Raw genomic sequence first — 18,787 nt, 5'->3', positions numbered from 1 at the left:
AGGAATCTTGGCTAAATATTTGAATATGGGGAGTGATACCCAAAAGATTGAGAAAACTGTGGAGCAGACCATATTTCAATATTACACTACTTGATTAGTTTTGGTTTCGTTTCCTTTATTTTAGCTAAACCTGGTCCTGGTCCATATAACAAGGATCCCTTTAAAATTATCTTTGGTGTGAACTTTTCAAAACCTGTATGTGCAGAGAGGTGGGTAAGTACAAATAAATACTAATTTTTTTTATTTAGAATTCTTTGCCTGCACCACAATTTCTTCGGTTGTAAGCATGTGCAAGAGGGGGAACATTGCCCAGGATTAACATATCACTTTTTAGTGGTATGGAAATATGCTTGAGATTGATTTATGTAAGGTTGCTCAACATGTGGATGTCCAAAAGATGGCCAACCCTACTGTAGCAAAATAGTTAAAATAACGCAGAGAGGAAAAACAGACATATGCACAGTGAATGAAAGAAAGTGAGGTCGATCATGGAAGGGTATTTGGAGACAACTGGGTAATGGAAGGTGATTCATGGAAAGGTCTCAGGGTATATGGAGACAACTGGTTCATGTTAGATTTGGAGACATTTTAATCATGTGAGATGCATCATGGAAGGATCTTAAGGTATTTGGAGACATCTTCATGTGAGGTGCATCACAGAAGGGCCTCAGGGAATTTCGAGACAACTAGTTCATGTGAGATGCTTCATAAAAGGGCATCAGGTATTTGGCTACAACCGATACCGATCATGGAAGGGTCTCAGGATATTTGGAGGCAATTCTATCAAGTGAGATGCATCGTGGAAGGGTCTCATTGTATTTGGAGACAACTGGTTCATTTGAGATGAATCATAAAAGGGCATCAGGGTATTTGAAGACTAATGGTTCATGTTAGATGCATAATATAATGGTTTCAAAATATTTATAGACAAGTTGGTAATGTTATTAGTGGCTGCTTTCCGTATCTTCTTCTGATATAAACACATTCTGGTGTCAGTATAACAAGTATTACCTTTAGCCCAGCGCTCTCAGCCTCTGATCCTTTATCCACCCCAGTGATATAAATGCCCAGGGAATATTCGGACCCACCTCGGATTAACAACCCAAGGGAGCTCCCTTCTCCAAGCACCAGATTCACCTAGCAAAGAAAAGAGGAAAAGAATTAGGTCTGCGTATCGCATTACTACGTCTCTTGGTCTTTTTGTAAGGGCAAAGCTTGCTCAGTTCAATAGATCATAGACCAACCAATTAATAAATAACTGCCCTAGACCAGTAAAAGCTAGCTGCTGGTTGGTTGCTATTGCTGACAGATTCCATGTAAATGACAGGTTGAATGGCCACATTTGGGCACTATGGGGAATATGGCTTGTGTGCCATGGTTGTAAAAATGTTCTCTAAAGGTGGCCATACACAGGGAGATCCTCCCGTATGGCAATCGCTCCACGATATGCCCACACTGAAGTGGGCAATATTGGACTGATCTGATCGTGGGCCCTAGGGCCCAATGATCGGATCAGAAAGGTGGCCAAACGGGCGGTCGGATCGCAGGACTGCATCAACGAAAAGATTCGTCCATGGTCCGATGGGATTCCTTAACCTGCCGATCGGCATCTGACGAACTTTCGGCCAGCTATCGATCGGGGACGCCCGCCGGATGGCCCCACACACAGCCCAATAAGCTGCTGACTCAGTGTGTCGGCAACTTTTATCGCCCCATGTATGGGGGGCCTTTACTCTCATTCTGAGCTTCCTTTCTAGGAGAAAACAAATGGAGCTTCAACTCTTCATTTAAACAGGATAGATTTAATACGATCATACGGTGCCATGATAATGTTACTGTATCTATGATTTTATCTCTATTGTTTTTAATAGAGAAATTGTTTCATTCCAGGGTCAGAGACTAAAATCAGACAATTATTCGAATGGTCATTAATGGTCCCAGTGTATAGAGACTTATAAAATCATATAAAATTATCAAGCAGCAATTCGCTGACCATCGTTTTAAAAGCAAACACCTGATTAGTTGCTGTGGGTTACTAGACATGGTGCAAACTCTGCAATTCCATTGCATTACCTTCTTCTCATCACCTTCCTGGAGTAGCTGAAGGTGACTCCTTTTCTCCTGCTCCGTACCACCCAGTAAGGGGCTTTGGAGATGTGGGGGTCCCCTGGGTGGGGAAACACTCCGGCCATGTGGGTCCACCCAAGTGTAAATGTGACTGGATATGTGTCCCCCGGGGATCCGGCCTGATGATAGCACAGAAATAACCAGCTTCTGTGAGCCCCTCAAAGCCTAAAAGAACAGAAGCACAATTGGCATATAATGGATGGAAATGCAGAAGCTATAAGCCCTAGTATCTAATACAGTTTGAATGGACCCCTATACCGTAAATTATTCCTGCAGCAGTGTGCTTATTATAGTGGGGCACCAATACTGGCATAGTTTAACACCTACATAAAAGTGTGTGGGTCCTGTGGCTACTACAGCACCCACACACATTGGCCCCTTTTCCCAGGGGATGTAAAAGTTGAGAAGGACAACGGTGATCACAGAAGACAAGAAGGAAGGGTTCACAGGTCCTTACTAACCCCCCATATTTACAACACTCGATTGCTGCTTGGAAATGTGAGGCAGATACCGCCAACTCAGGGAGAGTCCAGGATAACAAACAATTATCCCAATTTATTCTGTTTCTTAGGGCACAGACACACGTAGAGATTCAGGGAGATTAGTCACCCAGCGACAAATTGCCTCTTCTTCGACTAATCTCCCCTCAATGCTGACACTTGGATCGATTAGTTTTCCGAAGTCGCCCGAAGTTTCCTTGTGAGGCAACTTCGGGCGACCTCTTAAAATGAAGCGCTCCGAGTTCCATCCTGCCGGCGACTTACATTCTAACCGGTGGGAAGGCATTGTGGGAAGATTAGTCGCCCGAAGGAGAGGCGATTGTCGCGGGGCGACTAAATCTCCTACAATCTCCATGTGTGTCTCTGCCCTTAAGCTGTGAGATCTGTTTGTTTCAAGAGGTCATCAGATGAGCATGTCTGTGCCATCCATACCCTCGGCCAAATCCTCCTGAGAAGTGGCTAGGTGGAAGCATCAGGACTTGGGTGCATCAGGAATTTCCATCTCTCTGGTTTATAACCAGGTGGTTTATATAAAGTGCCAACATATTCCATAGTGCTGTACAAATAAATGGGTGCTTTCAGCAATGAGTCAAGGTGAAAACCAGGGGTTGCAAAAAGCTGCCCCAGGTACCTTTTTTGTTTTTTTAACAAAAAACAATTTTGTAACTCTAATTGTGGTTAGTTTAGGGAGTGTATTTGCCCTGTCTACACTAGTGAATTTTGTGCCCCAGTTAAACATGGGTGGCTTTGGGTCAGCTGATAATTGGCAAGTCTGTGTATTTGATTGGAATGAAAGTAAATAACAAGGCCTATCTGCAGGATAAATGACATTGTCCTTGTGTTTTTCAGTGGGTACTCCTTTCTGTTAGTTTATGTTACTTTTTAATGAGATGTAAAAGCTGCGCCCTCTCTATCACTGCGCACGCAATAGCATGTATCTCTATAAGTCCTACAGCCTTGGAGTCACTTAGCCTTATGCACATCCCATTCATCCTCATCTACAGGAAGGCTACAAATAATGGGAAGGGGAGCGGGAGAGAAAATATTGACATACAAACCAGGAAAGATACATTCTGTATATATAGTGTTGAAATCACAGGGCCTCTGAGCTGTGACCATTGAGTTCTCAGGGCCACACATTCCCCAATATCAAGTTTACCCATGATGGACAGCTCCTACAGTAGTTTAAATGGAGGTATTTGTCCAGGAATTGTCCAAGTGTGGAACCTTGTTAGTTCTCTGACTGTCATATATTTCACTTGGCATTTAATGAGTTGCATCATGGTTAATAAAGGGAAGCTGCGCCACTTAGAGGTGATTGCACTGCAAGATGCATGGGAGACCTTAATGACATAGTTAGGCCAGCATGGAATTAATAGCAAGTAAACCTTGAACCTTAAGGTGTTCATGAAGCCTACCTAGGGTTGCCACCTTTTCTGGAAATAAATACCGGCCTTCCTATATATTTATCTTTTTTCCCTATTAATAACATTGGGATCAACCATAATTTTCACCGGCCAGGCCTGTAAAATACTTGCCAGCCTACCCCTACAACATCATGGCTGACTAGGGTTGCCACCTTTTTTTCTTTGAAAATGGGCAGGGGCTGGATGGTGATGTGAGGGGCAGGCTTAGTGACATCAGGGGCGGGACCAGGTGATGTGGGTTGCGGGCAAGATGATTTCAGGGTGGGACTGATGACGTGGCGACCAGCGATTGGCTGATGGCCATGTTAGTCACTTCAATGTCCTGTTCCTAATTTGGAAATCCGGACAGGCACTTTGCACCTCTCACCTTTCCTATGACCTTCCTGCACTGATTAGACCAGGGTAGGGTTACCACCTTTTCTTGAAAAAAATACCGACCTTCCTATATTTTAATGCATTTCCCCTATTAATAACATTGGGATCAGGCTTAATTTTTACCGGCCAGGCCAGTCAGGTGGCAACCCAAGACCAGGGGTCCTCAACCTTTTTTACCGTGAACCACTTTCAAAAATAAAAAGAGTTGGGGAGCAACACAGGCATGCAAAAGGTTCCTGGGGTGCTAAATAAGGGCTGTGATTGGCTGTTTGGTAGCACCTATGTGGACTGGTAGCCTACAGGAGGTTCTGTTTGGCAGTACACCTGGTTTTTATACAACCAAAACTTGCCTCCAAGCCTGGAATCCAAAAATAATCTCCTGATTTGAGGCCACTGGGACCAACATTCAAGGGGTTGGAGAACAACATGTTACTCAGGAGCCACTGGTTGGGAATCACTAGCACAAACACCATATTCACTGCAGGTTGGGAGCTTACCCCTTTTGTTGTAACAACCTATGCATCAACATTTTGGGAGGGGGGGTTCAACCCTCCTTTTGTCAGAATACAAACATTAGTGCTACTACAACATTTAAAGGAGAAATCAGTCCCCCACTAATAAAACCCCTACTCAATACCCTACATAGTCCCCCTCCGTTATCCCATAGAGCAAAGCACTGAGATTCAATGTCTCCCTAAGATTCAGTGACTGCAGATGCATAAAAAACAGAAATTCCCACTTAAATCCAACAGAATAAGAAATAACAAGTGAAGCAGAAGCCCCTGCATGTATGTGACTTAAATGAGAAAATAAAACGCACAAACAAAGAATTGAACTGAAAAAACATTGGCATTTAGGTATTCTACAAGGAACTTAAAGCAATTATCATTAATTATAAGAGCATTATTTCCCCAATGAACTGAGAGCTCCTGAGTCGTCCTGCTCGGCTCAAATATTCATAGCAAACACATTAAATGCAGGCCAAGCGCTCACTAACGCTGAACAATTAAAAAGCCTGTCATAGGATAAAGAGAGGATTAGTCTTATTATTTAAATCTTATCCAACAATAATTAAGCTTGGACACACATTTATACTAACAATTGTGGGGCCCCATACAACAACATTTTCTGGGACCCTCTACAAGTTAAAAAAAAATATTGGTGGCCAGGAATGGGTACAAGTAAAAAAAAAAAAAAAACCTTGGTGGCCAGCCTTTCCAAAGTTAAAAAAAAACATTTGTGGCCAGGGCCCCAAAAGTTAAAAAGAAACATCAGCGGCCAGCCTTCTCCAAGTTAAAAAAAAAATAGTGCCCAAAGGTTTAAAAAAAAAATGGTGTTCGGGAAGGCTTGGCTCCTTCTTCGGTGCAACTTGGCTGCTACTCTGGCAGTTCAAGGTTGTCCCCTTGATGGCGGCCCTGGCTGGATTATGGGTTGCCTCTCGCTGGGCCCTTATGCTTCACTTGACACACAACTCCTGGACAGGTGTACATCTATCTATTACCTGGATCAGACTGGCCTCCATGAGATCATTCTTATTTCCACCAGGGAGCAATAAAATAACCGACACTATTTAGTATGGTTATGTCTAACCTGAATTCAGGTTCTCTGGTGGGCTTTAGGAAAATCCAGTCAGACTGTCTTTTGCTCCACTAGATACACAGCTACCCATTTTTACACTTTTGTGTAAAATCCAGAGGGCCCAGATAACCAGTGTGCAAAAAAATTGGAGCCCCCTGGTGGAAGGACCCTACTAACTGAGCAGTACGAGGTCCAATGATAGCAGCTCTAGATGTAAGCATGACTTTTGCCTATTGTGACCATATGCTCCATCCATTGGACGAATCACTGTCTTTTACTAGATGTTCAGCTCTTACTTCTCCCTTATGACTGTATATGCAGTCATCTGTCACTCTTCTCTTCTGCACCACTAGGTTGATATTTGCTGCTGATGTGCCATTCTACTCCACTACATACAAAACTCTCTCTCACTTTACCCTTGTGCTCCACTACATACAAAACTCCTTCTTCTTTTGCCCTTTATTACATACAAAATGATTTTGTACTTTGTTTTGTGCTCTACTAGATGTACACCAGATGTACACAGCTCTTTCCAACGTTGCCCTTGTGCTCCACTAGATACACAAACTTGTCTGTGCCTCTGAGAGACACCCTTCCTTTTCCCTAACACTCGCTCCATCTTTCTCTCTCTGTTAATTGCTAAAACTCCTTAAAATGCTGCGTGCCTTCTTGGCTGTGTTTCACAAGGGATTAATGGCCTTCCCCCCGCAAGCATCCAGGCTCAGTCTGCTCCCTGCTCAGGATTAATCAAATAAGCATTTGTGACCAATTAATATAAGAGAAAGTCTTCAGTGCATCCTGCACATCTCTGATCCTATTACACTCACAATGCAGATCATACTCACAACTGATCAAACGTATTTCCCCAAACAGGGAGATTATTAGCAATGTAAACTCCATATACCTGTCTAAAGGTGGCCATACACGGGCAGATAAAAGCTTATTGGCCGGTGTATGGGGCCCCCCGACGGGCTTCAACGATCGAGATCTGGCCGAAAGTCGGCCAGATCTCGATCGGATGGGACAAAAAATCCCATCGGATCGTTGCCGCATCTATTCGTTGATGCGGTCCCGCGATCCGACCGCCCGTTAGGCATCGTTAGGATCCGATCGTTGGGCCCTAGGGCCCACGATCGGCTCATCCCGATATTGCCCCACTCAAGGTGGGCATATCGGAGGGAGATCTGCTCTTTTGGCGACATCCATGTATGGCCACCTTTATGGCTAATGGGACAATGATGCGGGCGACTCATTTAACTTACAGGTCTAATTTAGCAATAAGTAACATATAAACTCTTCCTTTCTCTGAAATAATATTCTTCGTTATGTGCTTTAATCTCTCTAGTGTTCTTTAGGTTGTTGATAAATCGGAAAGCAGAAATGTAGCAGCATCAATGACACATTCATGGGAAAATATATGCCTCTATGGGCACTTTATTTTTCAGTAAAAGTTCAATACATCTTTTTTTAATAATTCTGCACAGCGAGGCTTATTTATTTGTATATTATGTGTTCAGAACTGGCTTCTTATATAGTAGCAGTTTCTGGGAAGGGAGTGTGACTGTGGGATAGCAGGTATAGTAGGGAGAGATGGTGCCTATAGTAACAGTGGGATAATAGTCTCTGGGAAGGGAGTGTGACTGTGGGATAGCAGGTATAGTAGGGAGAGATGGTGCCTATAGTAACAGTGGATAATAGTCTCTGGGAAGGGAGTGTGACTGTGGGATAGCAGGTATAGTAGGGAGAGGTGGTGTCTATAGTAACAGTGGGATAATAGTCTCTGGGAAGGGAGTGTGACTGTGGGATAGCAGGTATAGTAGGGAGAGATGGTGCCTATAGTAACAGTGGATAATAGTCTCTGGGAAGGGAGTGTGACTGTGGGATAGCAGGTATAGTAGGGAGAGATGGTGCCTATAGTAACAGTGGGATAATAGTCTCTGGGAAGGGAGTGTGACTGTGGGATAGCAGGTATAGTAGGGGGAGATGGTGCCTATAGTAACAGTGGGATAATAGTCTCTGGGAAGGGAGTGTGACAGCAGGTATAGTAGGGAGAGATGGTGTCTATAGTAACAGTGGATAATAGTCTCTGGGAAGGGGTGTGACTGTGGGATAGCAGGTATAGTAGGGAGAGATGGTGCCTATAGTAACAGTGGATAATAGTCTCTGGGAAGGGAGTGTGACTGTGGGATAGCAGGTATAGTAGGGAGAGATGGTGCCTATAGTAACAGTGGGATAATAGTCTCTGGGAAGGGAGTGTGACTGTGGGATAGCAGGTATAGTAGGGAGAGATGGTGTCTATAGTAACAGTGGATAATAGTCTCTGGGAAGGGAGTGTGACTGTGGGATAGCAGGTATAGTAGGGAGAGATGGTGTCTATAGTAACAGTGGATAATAGTCTCTGGGAAGGGAGTGTGACTGTGGGATAGCAGGTATAGTAGGGAGAGATGGTGCTTATCAGGAAGGTACATAATCAGGTTGTATAGCAGTGCATTGGCATGGACATCTTAAAGAAAACCAGGAACATTTGAGGGGAGGGTGAACAGTTTCTCTCACAAGAAAGTACCTTTCAAAATAAATATGCAAGAGTGGTTGTTATTTCCAGCTGTGTTATGGTAATTTATAAAAGGTCACTCATGTCAATGAGCCCAAAGGGAAGTGGATGGATTGACTGTTTATAATTAGTGTAATAACCCAAGGCCTGGAAATATCTAGAATGGTCAATCTGGAGGGAGGTGCAATCTGTCCTGTACCTCTCCAATGCTAACTATAGTGGCCTGGATAGACTGGAGCAGGACATGCTTTAAAACAAAGCAAAATCACACGTATAGGTAAAAAATAAATAAAAGGTATATTTTCATGTAAGCGGAACTGGAAACTATGCTGAACAATATATACATGGCTGTGCTGCAAGATAAAACAAGTAACTATAGCTGGCTAAGGAAGAGTCTATCTGTTGAGACGTCTGATTGATGAGTATTTGAGCCCACCAGATTCCAGACGTGTTCACTTGCTATGATACAGATACTGTATGCATTGTATATAATAAACTCATCCCCTTGTATTCCCTTTACTTGCCCTTTATTCTTAGTCTTAGCAAAATATTAAGGTATAGATTATGGTGGGACTCATACTATAATAAACTATCCAGGGTTAATGGGATAGTGACCCCCAACAATTTTAGTAGAAAGGGAATCTAATTACAGGAACATCCATCTATAACATCATGAAATTTAATACAGATATGGGACCTGTTATCCAAAATGCTCGGGACTGGGGTTTTCTGGATAACGGATCTTTCTGTAACTTGGATCTTCATACCTTAAGTCTACTAGAAAATCATGTCAACATTAAATAAACCCAAATAGGCTGGTTTTGCTTCCAATAAGGATTAATCATATTTTAGCTGGGATCAAGTGCAAGGCACTGTTTTATTATTACAGAGAAAAAGGAAATCATTTTTAGAAATTATTTGGATAAAATAAAAAATGTAGTCTATGGGAGACGTGCATTCCGTAATTCAGAGCTTTCTGGATAACGGGTTTCCGGATAACAGATCCCATACCTGTACAAAGGTGAATATCTCCTTTAAAGCATTCTGGTTTATCAGTAAAATGTTTCCCGGCTCTCCAGTGCCAAATAAATGGAATATACTGGACACTTGTCGAATCTTTATGGTAATAAAGTGTGCCTGGTTTCTATTTAAAGGTGGCAACATCCAGAGTTAATCAATAATTAATAGCATTTGTAAGAATAGAGACCAATTTTCTTATGTTAAACTGGCTGGGGAAAAAAAATGATTTATAGAGATCAGAAATAGGCAGGGTTTGGCCTGCAGAACAGGCACATAAAAAATTAATGGTTGGTTTTTAATGGAATTAACTGTTTGATGGCGAGTCAGTGTGCAGGGTCCACAGGTAGAAATATAGAAATTTGATTTAAAACAAACCAGCCTGGAGCCCCGGCTTTTTGCTTAATAACAATTTCCAAACAGCACAATTGGAGAAGTCTTAACTTCTGCCCCCTGATAAAAATTGATTTATGGACCCTTCCAAACCTTGTCCCCATGCGTGCCAATGTTAGGATTCGGTTCGGGATTAGGCCTTTTTCAGCAGGATTCTGCCTAATCTAATCCTAATTTGCATATGCAAATTAGGGACAGGGAGGGAAATCACGTGACTTTTTGTCACAAAACAACGAAGTAAAAAATGTTTTTGCCTTCCCATATGCAAATTAGTATTTGGATTCGGTTCGGTATCCAGCCAAATCTTTCACGAAGGTTTCGGGGGTTCAGCCAAATACAAAACAGTGGATTTGTGCATCCCTAATGTTAATGTATTGGCTAGGATGTGTTGGAGAAAATAAGCCCACGTCTGTACTCTGAGGTCTCAGGGTTTTCCCACTTATTGTTACACCAATGATCATAGAAATCTCTACCCAAATAATCATTGTGCTAAGAGTTCCCAGCATGCAATTGGAAAACATTCCACCATAACTACATTGATCCCCTGAGTGGCTCTTCATCATCATCATCAGCCTCAATATCATTCTGAAGTGTTGTGACCCTCAAGGACGTTCCTTACTGCTGACTGTGCATGGATGTTAAATAGACTATGAGAAAAAAAGACCAATACACACAGGCATAGGGGTACACAGCCCTTCTACATTTATTGTGGAGAGTCTGGACACACAAGCTTTTTGGGAAAAGACCCACTTCCTCCGGTAACTCCTTATCTTTTACCCAAAGACTCCTTTTGTCATAGATGATTGCTAAAAGTCTGTAGGATAGAACAAGCCCCAGGCAAACTGTGCCAAGTGAATAGAATATGCAAGAGTTGTATCTAGTTTTCTGATAAACTGAGTCTGTTCATTAGAGGGAAATCAATGATAGCAGAGCCACTGCACTGCCAAAGGACTGCATTATGCCATAAGGCTGCCCTCTGCCTCCTGCAGAAACTATTGGCAAGCCTAGGGAGCCCTCCAGCCATCAACGGATCTGCACTGTCCTGAATAAGTGATTTATCTGTATATATCAGCCATACATTACGGCACAGAGGGTAATGGATATAACATAGTTGCCATGTGGGGTTAGAAACAGTGACTCACGACATGTTACTAGGGTCAGTAAGAACGCTGGCCTGCAACCACAAGCGCCACAATAACAAAGCAAAACCACCCTCAACTCATATAAACAAACTATAAACTGAAACATATAAACTTAAATACAGGAGTTGTAGTAAGTACACATCTAATACATGAGTTATAGTAAGAGAACATCTAAATGGGAACTATGGTAAGAGTGTGTCTAACACATGATTTAGGGTAAAAGTACAAAAATAAGTAAAGTACAAAAAAAAGCAAAAAATATTCAGTACTTCAGAAAGGGAATGCATCTAAAGGGGGCCATAGACGTAGAGATCTCTCCCCAATATGTCCACATTAAAATGGGCAATATCAGGCTGATTCAATCATGGGCCCTAGGGCCCAACAATCGGATCATGAGGCGTCCAATACAGGTGGTCGGATCGCAGGACCGCATACACGCACAGATGCGGCCGCGATCCGATGGGATTTTTTAACCTGCCCGATCGAGATCTGGCTGACTTTCAGCCAGATATCGTTAGGGAAATCCCACTGGATGGCCCCACATGGGCCAATAAGCTTCTGACTCGGGATTGAAGTGGGCGATATTGGGCTGATATGATCGTGGGCCCTGGGGCCCAAGGATCGGATCATAATGCATCAGATACGGGCGGTCAGATCACGGGACCGTATACACACACAATCTGATGGGATTTTTTAACCTGCCCGATCGAGATCTGGCCAACTTTCGGGCAGATATCGATCAGGAAAGACGGTTGGATGGCCGCACACACGGACCAATAAGCTGCCGACTCGGTCTGACGGCAGCTTTTATCGGCCGTGTATAGGGGCCTTAATACAGGAGTCACAGTGGCCATAGATATAACAACCTTCAAACTTTCCAGATGGTTGAATAAGTTAACCAATATCCAAGTCTTCTGCTGACATCAGTCATCTTGTCTCCCACCAAACACACACCGAATATCATATGAAACTTGAAAATTATCGGTGCATCTATGGTCACCTTTATGGTAAGAGAGCACCTAATATGGGAAGTGTGCCCAATACATAGACAACATTTGCTATAATAAGTACATATCTAACATGTGACTTATGGTACATATACTGCAATCACTAATGCAGCCATTGAGGGAAGCTTATACTTCCTTTTCCATTCAGTACCATGGACAGCGCTCTGTGGCTGCAGCTCCTATTGATTGACACACTGGTTGGTGGCACCAAGCTGTCACAGCAAAGAAACAGTTCTATACAAATACAGATAACATTTTTTTTTAAAATGATTGCTTGTACCATTGATAAATACTGTCTCTGTGGTCCGGCATGTTTGGAGATTTCAGCTGCCGATGCACCAGGTTAATCAGTGTATGGTGCACCAGCAGATCCGATCACTTGGACTGTCTGCCCAAACAAAGCCACAAAAGAAAGGGAGCCATGCAAGTCAACCCACAACAAAAATATATGATAGGGACCTAATATTGGAGGCTTTACTGGGAATGAGACTGATCTGGGGATGAGACAAAATCCCTGTTAAGTGCTACACAGCTTGTAATATAAATAAAACAAATGTCTATTTGTGCTTTGCTTCTCATTGTCAGTATAGAAATGGAAACAAATGAGTATGCTGAATGATTTTGCACTGGTATGAATATTGATCCAGCAGAATGTATATTATATAGGACAAACAGAAGCAGCAGAGATATTTCCACTACCTACTGACATGTAACTTGATAAGAGCACACACAGTAGTTGCTAGTGGTAGATATACAGTATACTGGAGCTGATGATGGCAAAGTTGCTATTTTAGGTGAATGACACACAAGGTGCCCAATTGAAGGTGTACCATGCACAATGTAGAAGTATTAGGGGACAGACTCTTTATCGGAGACATCCTGCAATGGGATTCTGCCTCCTCTTGCCCACGTGCCGGATTGAAAGAGCAGAGTGCAGTTTATCTCCTCTTGCACCTGCACCATGTGGTCATATAAATTACCCCTAATGTTAAATACCAGCCTGTGAGTAAGCAAACATTACACTTTACTAACAGCAAGTGTTGGTTCTCTCATTACCAAAGGTTGTCTTTGTAAAGATTACACAGGGTGACATTTCCCTACTATTGGTGAAGGCCTTTTTCTGAAGCACACATTCAGAATATGGGTGGCAAAAAGTTTAGAGGCCACTTCAGATTTTTAATCAAACAAGAGAAGCACTTACCTTCACTGCCTCTGCATGGGTCACTCTATCCAACGGCCGGCCATTCGCTTTAAGGATCTGATCCCCAACTTTCAGTCCTTCTTGTTCTGCCAGAGAACCAGGTTCTACCAATGACACATAGATGCCAGTCCCATGCTCCACACCCCCGCGGATACTGAAACCCAGACCTTCCTGGTTTCGGTTCCTTTTTAGAGTCACCTGGCGGATCTCTGTAGGGTTTGCTTTGGGTGGTGAGTTGCTAAATCCTGGAGGAGCCACTGGATAAGGGGCTTTGGGCATTAAAGGTGTCCGAAGTACTGGGGAACTAAAGGAAGATGGGATTCCAGTTATAGAAGGGCTAAAGGCAGGTGCAGTTCCAGGTACAGGAGTGCTGAAGGCTGGAGCTGTCCCTGGTACTGAGTTGCTGAAGGCTGGAGCTGTCCCTGGTACTGAGTTGCTGAATCCTGGAGCTGTTCCTGGTACAGATGTACTGAACAGAGGAGCTGTGCCTTGGAGTTGGGTGCTGAATCCCAACACTTTGTCAGAAAGCGCATTATTGTAACCAGAAGACCCCAGAGGAATATCCTTTAGGTAGAGCCCCTCAGAGGTATACTGGTCAAATAAAAGCTGGTCAGAACGTGGGATGACCAGGCGCAGCATGGGAAAAAGTTGCCTCTGGTCTTGGGGTCGCAGTATAAGGCGCAAGGTCCTTACCAGGTCGCACACGTTCCTGCGGGAGTGGTAGAGGCGTAAGCAGTGCAAAAGTTGCTCCCTTTCCGGGTCAGTTAAGAGTCGATTTAGGGCTCCGTGCAGCCTGCGGACGTTCATAGATAAAACACGTCCGGCATCTGAGCTGATGGAGCCAGAAGATGAGGAATGAATGGAACCCCTAAAAGACTGGCTTATGGAGCCCCCTGGGGAGCGGTGAACAGGTCCCGACTCTGAATTCATTGCCCAAAGGCTGGAGGAGGTGCTAGGGTATCTTGGGAGTACCCTCTGGGGAGCGTTGTCTTCTCATGGGAGATCCGCACATGACAAAAGCCTTCACCCAATGCTCTTCCCAAGTTGCCCTGATAAGGAAGAGTTAAATATTATAGGTGAAAAGGTGCAATAACCCATAGCAACCATTTATTTTATCTCCCAACGCCCCTGTTGAATGCAACTGGCCTTATGAACATGAGAATGTATGCCTTGTATATTGCTATACTACACCTGATGTTCTAGTACAGCTCGAAAGTCCTTGGTTCCTGATCTATGATATCATCACAAATTTCTCTGCTTCTTTTCAGAGCACTTCCTCCCCCATCACCTGGTTTCTTCCTTTGTCAAGGTGATTCATCTGGTCTCAGGGTCCCGGCAGTCTCTCCTGCACAAACAGGGAATTGACTTACTGTCTCTAGCGAGTCCCTCTACCACTATGCTTCTTTAAGTTTTCTAGAAGTCTCTCTGAATTCTAGCATGTCTCCAGTCCTTTAACTTTGGCCTTTCTCTAATGAACTATCTCTGTATGTCTCGCCGCTCTGTGGTCTAACAGGTGCCCCTTAGCCTCAGACTGTCTCTTTGCATGCAGCCCGACACTTTATCTGCAGAAGCTTTAAACCCTTTCTTTTTCTGTGTCTCCTAGATACCCCTAGCCTTCTGTATGTCCTAGCCTGTCTCTTTTATTTAAACACAGATGTCAGTGGCACCTTACACTTCCAACACACACATATATATACCTTTGTACTTACCACCCACTACTAAACATACACTCATGCCCCTGAGTTCAGCTCCCACTCTCCTAAGGATGAAAGTTCTCTGATTCCAATTTCTTCCCCGGCCTCATGTAGGTTCCCCCGGCTCCTCTTACCTAGGCTGGTGTCAGCAGTCACAGGTGTCTCTTACTGCATCTCAGTCTCTCCCGGATCTGACGTTCCCCTGAAATGTCAGCGTTGCCTGGAGACCAGGGAGAAAACACTAATGTACTCGGTGCTTAAGCCTAAGATTACAGTCTGCCCAGTGCTTTACACTGTTCTTAGCCCTGAACTAAAAGGCTGATGCATACATTGCACCGCTCTCTCTTCTATGCACCGCTCTCTCTCATATGCACCGCTCTCTCTCATATGCACGGCTCCTATTTGCACTGCTCTGACAGGCTGAGGATATCACCTCCTGCTGTACGCTGGGCTTAACCCTGCAATGACAGGCTGCTACACTGAATGGGTCTCCCTCTAGGGTACAGTGTGATTAACCCTGCACTGACAGGCTGCTGCATTTTTCTTCTGATTCTTTCCAGCTTTCAAATGGGCGTCATAGACCCCCTCTAAAAAAGCAAATGCTCTGTAAAGCTACAAATGTACTTTGTATTGCTCATCTTTCTATTCAGGCCCTCTCCTATTCATATTTTGAATAATAGACTGGAATATGAATAGGGGAGGTTGGTTAGGGTTGCTAGGGTAATGTGGACCCTAGCAACCAGATTGCTGCATCTGATGCAGTCCAGACTAGCAATTTTAACTGAAAGTGGTAAATGAAACTGCAGCATGTTGTAAATGTAACCCGCCACTAACAGGCAATAATTTATATCTGTGGAGTAGTAAGTTCCCTCAAAGTGAAGAGTGCAAAGCACAATTTTGTGCACCAATCACCATGTATTTTACCTGTAATGCTTTTTCTGCACAATTCCAGCATCACTGAGGCAGAGGACACTTCTGTCCTAAAATAGTGGGTGTATTTTTTGACAAATCAAAATGGACAGATTTCACCATAGATTCTACATTCTGCCACTCGGTGGAGCATGAGGACAAAACTACCCAGAAGGGAACAGCTCTGCTAAAACTGTTGGAAAATGCCATTGCTGCAAAGGCTCCAGAAATCTTGGAATTATTGGTCGGATTGGTAGGAAGACCTGCATTCAGTATTGACTGGTAAACCAGTCACAGTTTCAGGAAAATTACCAAACTCAGCAACTTTGAAACCCCCTGGGTTTCTGGTTTCTCCTTTGCAGCTGCTCAGTAGTTTTCCAATACTATGGCAAGGTACAGTTTCATTGGTCGGATTTTGGACTGAAGCTCTGCACCCTTGAACACTCCTAGATGCATGGTTTGTCATTTCCCTTAATGGTCTGTTTAGTAGTTAATTAATAAAATGGATTGGATAGGTTGGCCCAGGTGTAATTCTGGTACATTGAAGCTCCACATCGTTTGCAAAAGCCCAGGTGCAGGTTTTTGTTACAGTTGGTTGTACCCCATGAAATGCCGATTGGGCAGAGAGAATGCTGGGGATTTATGGAGGGGGAACCAAAGTCTTGTAAACAAAAAGTAGTCGTTGACCTTGTCCTGAATGTGAAGATGATCCCTTGCTTTTATTCTGGGTGCATAGCACTGAATGTTTATATGCATAACAGGCCTTTTACCTGGGAGCAACAGTTCCATAGCCAGTTAGGCTCCAACCTGTAAAAGTGGCCATAGACGCACAGATAATATCGTACGAAACTAATTTTCGTCCGATATTCGTTGCGTCTATGGTGGAAAAAGAGCCGACCGATATCGGCAGAAGACTTGGATATCGGTCGGCTCGTCGATCGGGCTGGACGGATAATTTTGATTGGGTGCCTTTGAAGGGACCCAAACATCAGCCAGTGTTAGTAATGAATCGTCAGATACAGGTAGAATTCTATAGTTTCTATCTGTATATCTGACGATTCAGCTCTACACGTGTGCATTGAAACGAACGATCTTTCGTGGTAAGATCTTTTCCAAGAAAGATCGTAATTGTTACATCTATGGCCACCTTAAATCCCAGCAGTAATCCCCTTATTTATATCTCCCTGTAGGCTTTAATGCACTTGTGGGGTTATGTCAGATGTTCTGAGTTGACTCACACAGCCTGTCTGGGTAGGAACCTCAAGGCACTTGTGTAGTTTTCAGCATCCCTGTGCACTCAAAATACCTGCTATAGAACCACCCTATATGTAATAAACATGAGACAAACACTAACATATGCTAACCTGAATCTTTTTATTTCTTAAAATACATTGAATAGATATAAATATGCAATCGTCAACCTATTCATCCTCTTTAATGGGAAACCATAAAGTACAACAAATATGGCAGATCAGCACTGTGTGTATACTTTCTCTTTAACATTATACACTAGCAGGAATATGCGGCGCTACCTATAAGAATATTACATATAAAGACAGGCATGAATTGATTACGAGGAAAGGTGCAGAAATATATTGCTGGCCCCATTTGATAAGGTCAGCTCTAAATCATAAGAATGGAACAGACCACTCAGCAAGGGATAGGATTGACGGGGTAATTATTTCTCCTTGGAAGGCTGGTGCGACAGATTGCTTGAACTGAGTGCAGGTTGGAGGGTAGATAATGTGGCCTGTTATCCATTGACCATTTGCTCAGCCGCTGGTAACTAACTGATTACAGTATAGCCATTCTCATCCTTATCATCGGTTTTCCATTACATACCCATTTTATTCCTCTCTTTACTCTCTCTTCCTGCCCAGAGGTTTGTTCAGGTTACAGGGGTAGAAAAAATTAGAAAAACTATATTTAAACCATCACTGGAAGGAAAGGGTTTCTGCATAGCTTTGGGTTCCAGTTCTATCTAATTGGACAGCGCCATGCAAAGCTGATAAGGGAAGTTGATTGGACAGTTTCTGGAATAGTCTTTCTATACATTGCAGGTGCCTTCCATATGTTGGACAAGCCCCCACCCCCTCCTTTTACTATATCATGGCTGTTTATTGATTAGAATGAATGCATGCCAGCTTAAAGGAGAACAAAACCCTAAAAATAAATATGGCTGAAAAATGTCATATTTTACATGCTGCTTATTGCACCAACCTAAAGTTTCAGCTTGTCAATAGCAGCAATGATCCAGGACTTCAAACTTGTCACAGGGGGTCACCATCTTGGAAAGTGTCTGTGACACTCACATGCTCAGTGGGCTCTGAGCAGCTGTTGAGAAGCTAAGCTTAGGGCTCGTCACTAATTATCCAGCAGAAAATTAGCTTCCCCTGTAATATAAGCTGATGCTACAGGGCTGATTATTAAATTCTGATGCTAATTGCACTAGTTTCTGTGCTGCCATGAAGTAATTATCTGTATTAATTAATAATCAGCCTTGTGACATTTCTATTCTATGTGTACTGTATATTGTGAGTGGCTCCCTAAACTCAGTAAGTGACAGCAACACAGAGCATGTGAAGTGAATCAGAAGAAAAGAAGATGGGGAGCTACTGGGGCATCTTTGGAGACACAGAACTTTACTGCTGTGGGCTGGTACAGAAGCACAAAACATAATGTACAACATTTCCAGCCTACTTCTTTAGTTAGGCTTTTCTTCTCCTTTAAGGTAGCATAATTGAGCTTATCAATTGCTTTACAAATTTGGGAAGCCTACTGACATTGAACTGAATCCCTGAGCAGTAGCAAGGCTGACTGTAAAGGGTTAAATATGGAGAGGCAAGACGTAAGAGACCATCCCGTG

General features: G+C 43.3%; 1 protein-coding gene across 3 annotated transcripts in view; it reads right to left on the bottom strand.

Moving 5' to 3' along the window:
• The window catches only part of LOC108704469 (whirlin-like), a 38,788-nt gene extending 23,308 nt beyond the window's left edge, over positions 1-15,480 (bottom strand). The window contains exons 1-4 of one of the 3 annotated variants that reach the window (XM_041573175.1): positions 15,147-15,480; positions 13,319-14,367; positions 2,074-2,292; positions 1,012-1,137 (exon numbers count right to left, since the gene is read on the bottom strand). In XM_041573175.1, the coding sequence (XP_041429109.1) occupies positions 1,012-1,137; positions 2,074-2,292; positions 13,319-14,248 (1,275 nt within the window). In that variant the 5' untranslated portion in view covers positions 14,249-14,367; positions 15,147-15,480. The other 2 variants (XM_041573177.1, XM_041573176.1) reach the window with 2 other exon arrangements.
• Between the last annotated feature and the right edge of the window lie 3,307 nt (positions 15,481-18,787).

Source organism: Xenopus laevis, chromosome 8L (assembly GCF_017654675.1).
Source record: "Xenopus laevis strain J_2021 chromosome 8L, Xenopus_laevis_v10.1, whole genome shotgun sequence".
NCBI lineage: Eukaryota > Metazoa > Chordata > Amphibia > Anura > Pipidae > Xenopus > Xenopus laevis.
Note: the sequence above shows the minus strand (reverse complement) of the source record. Positions and strands in the feature narration are given on the sequence as shown.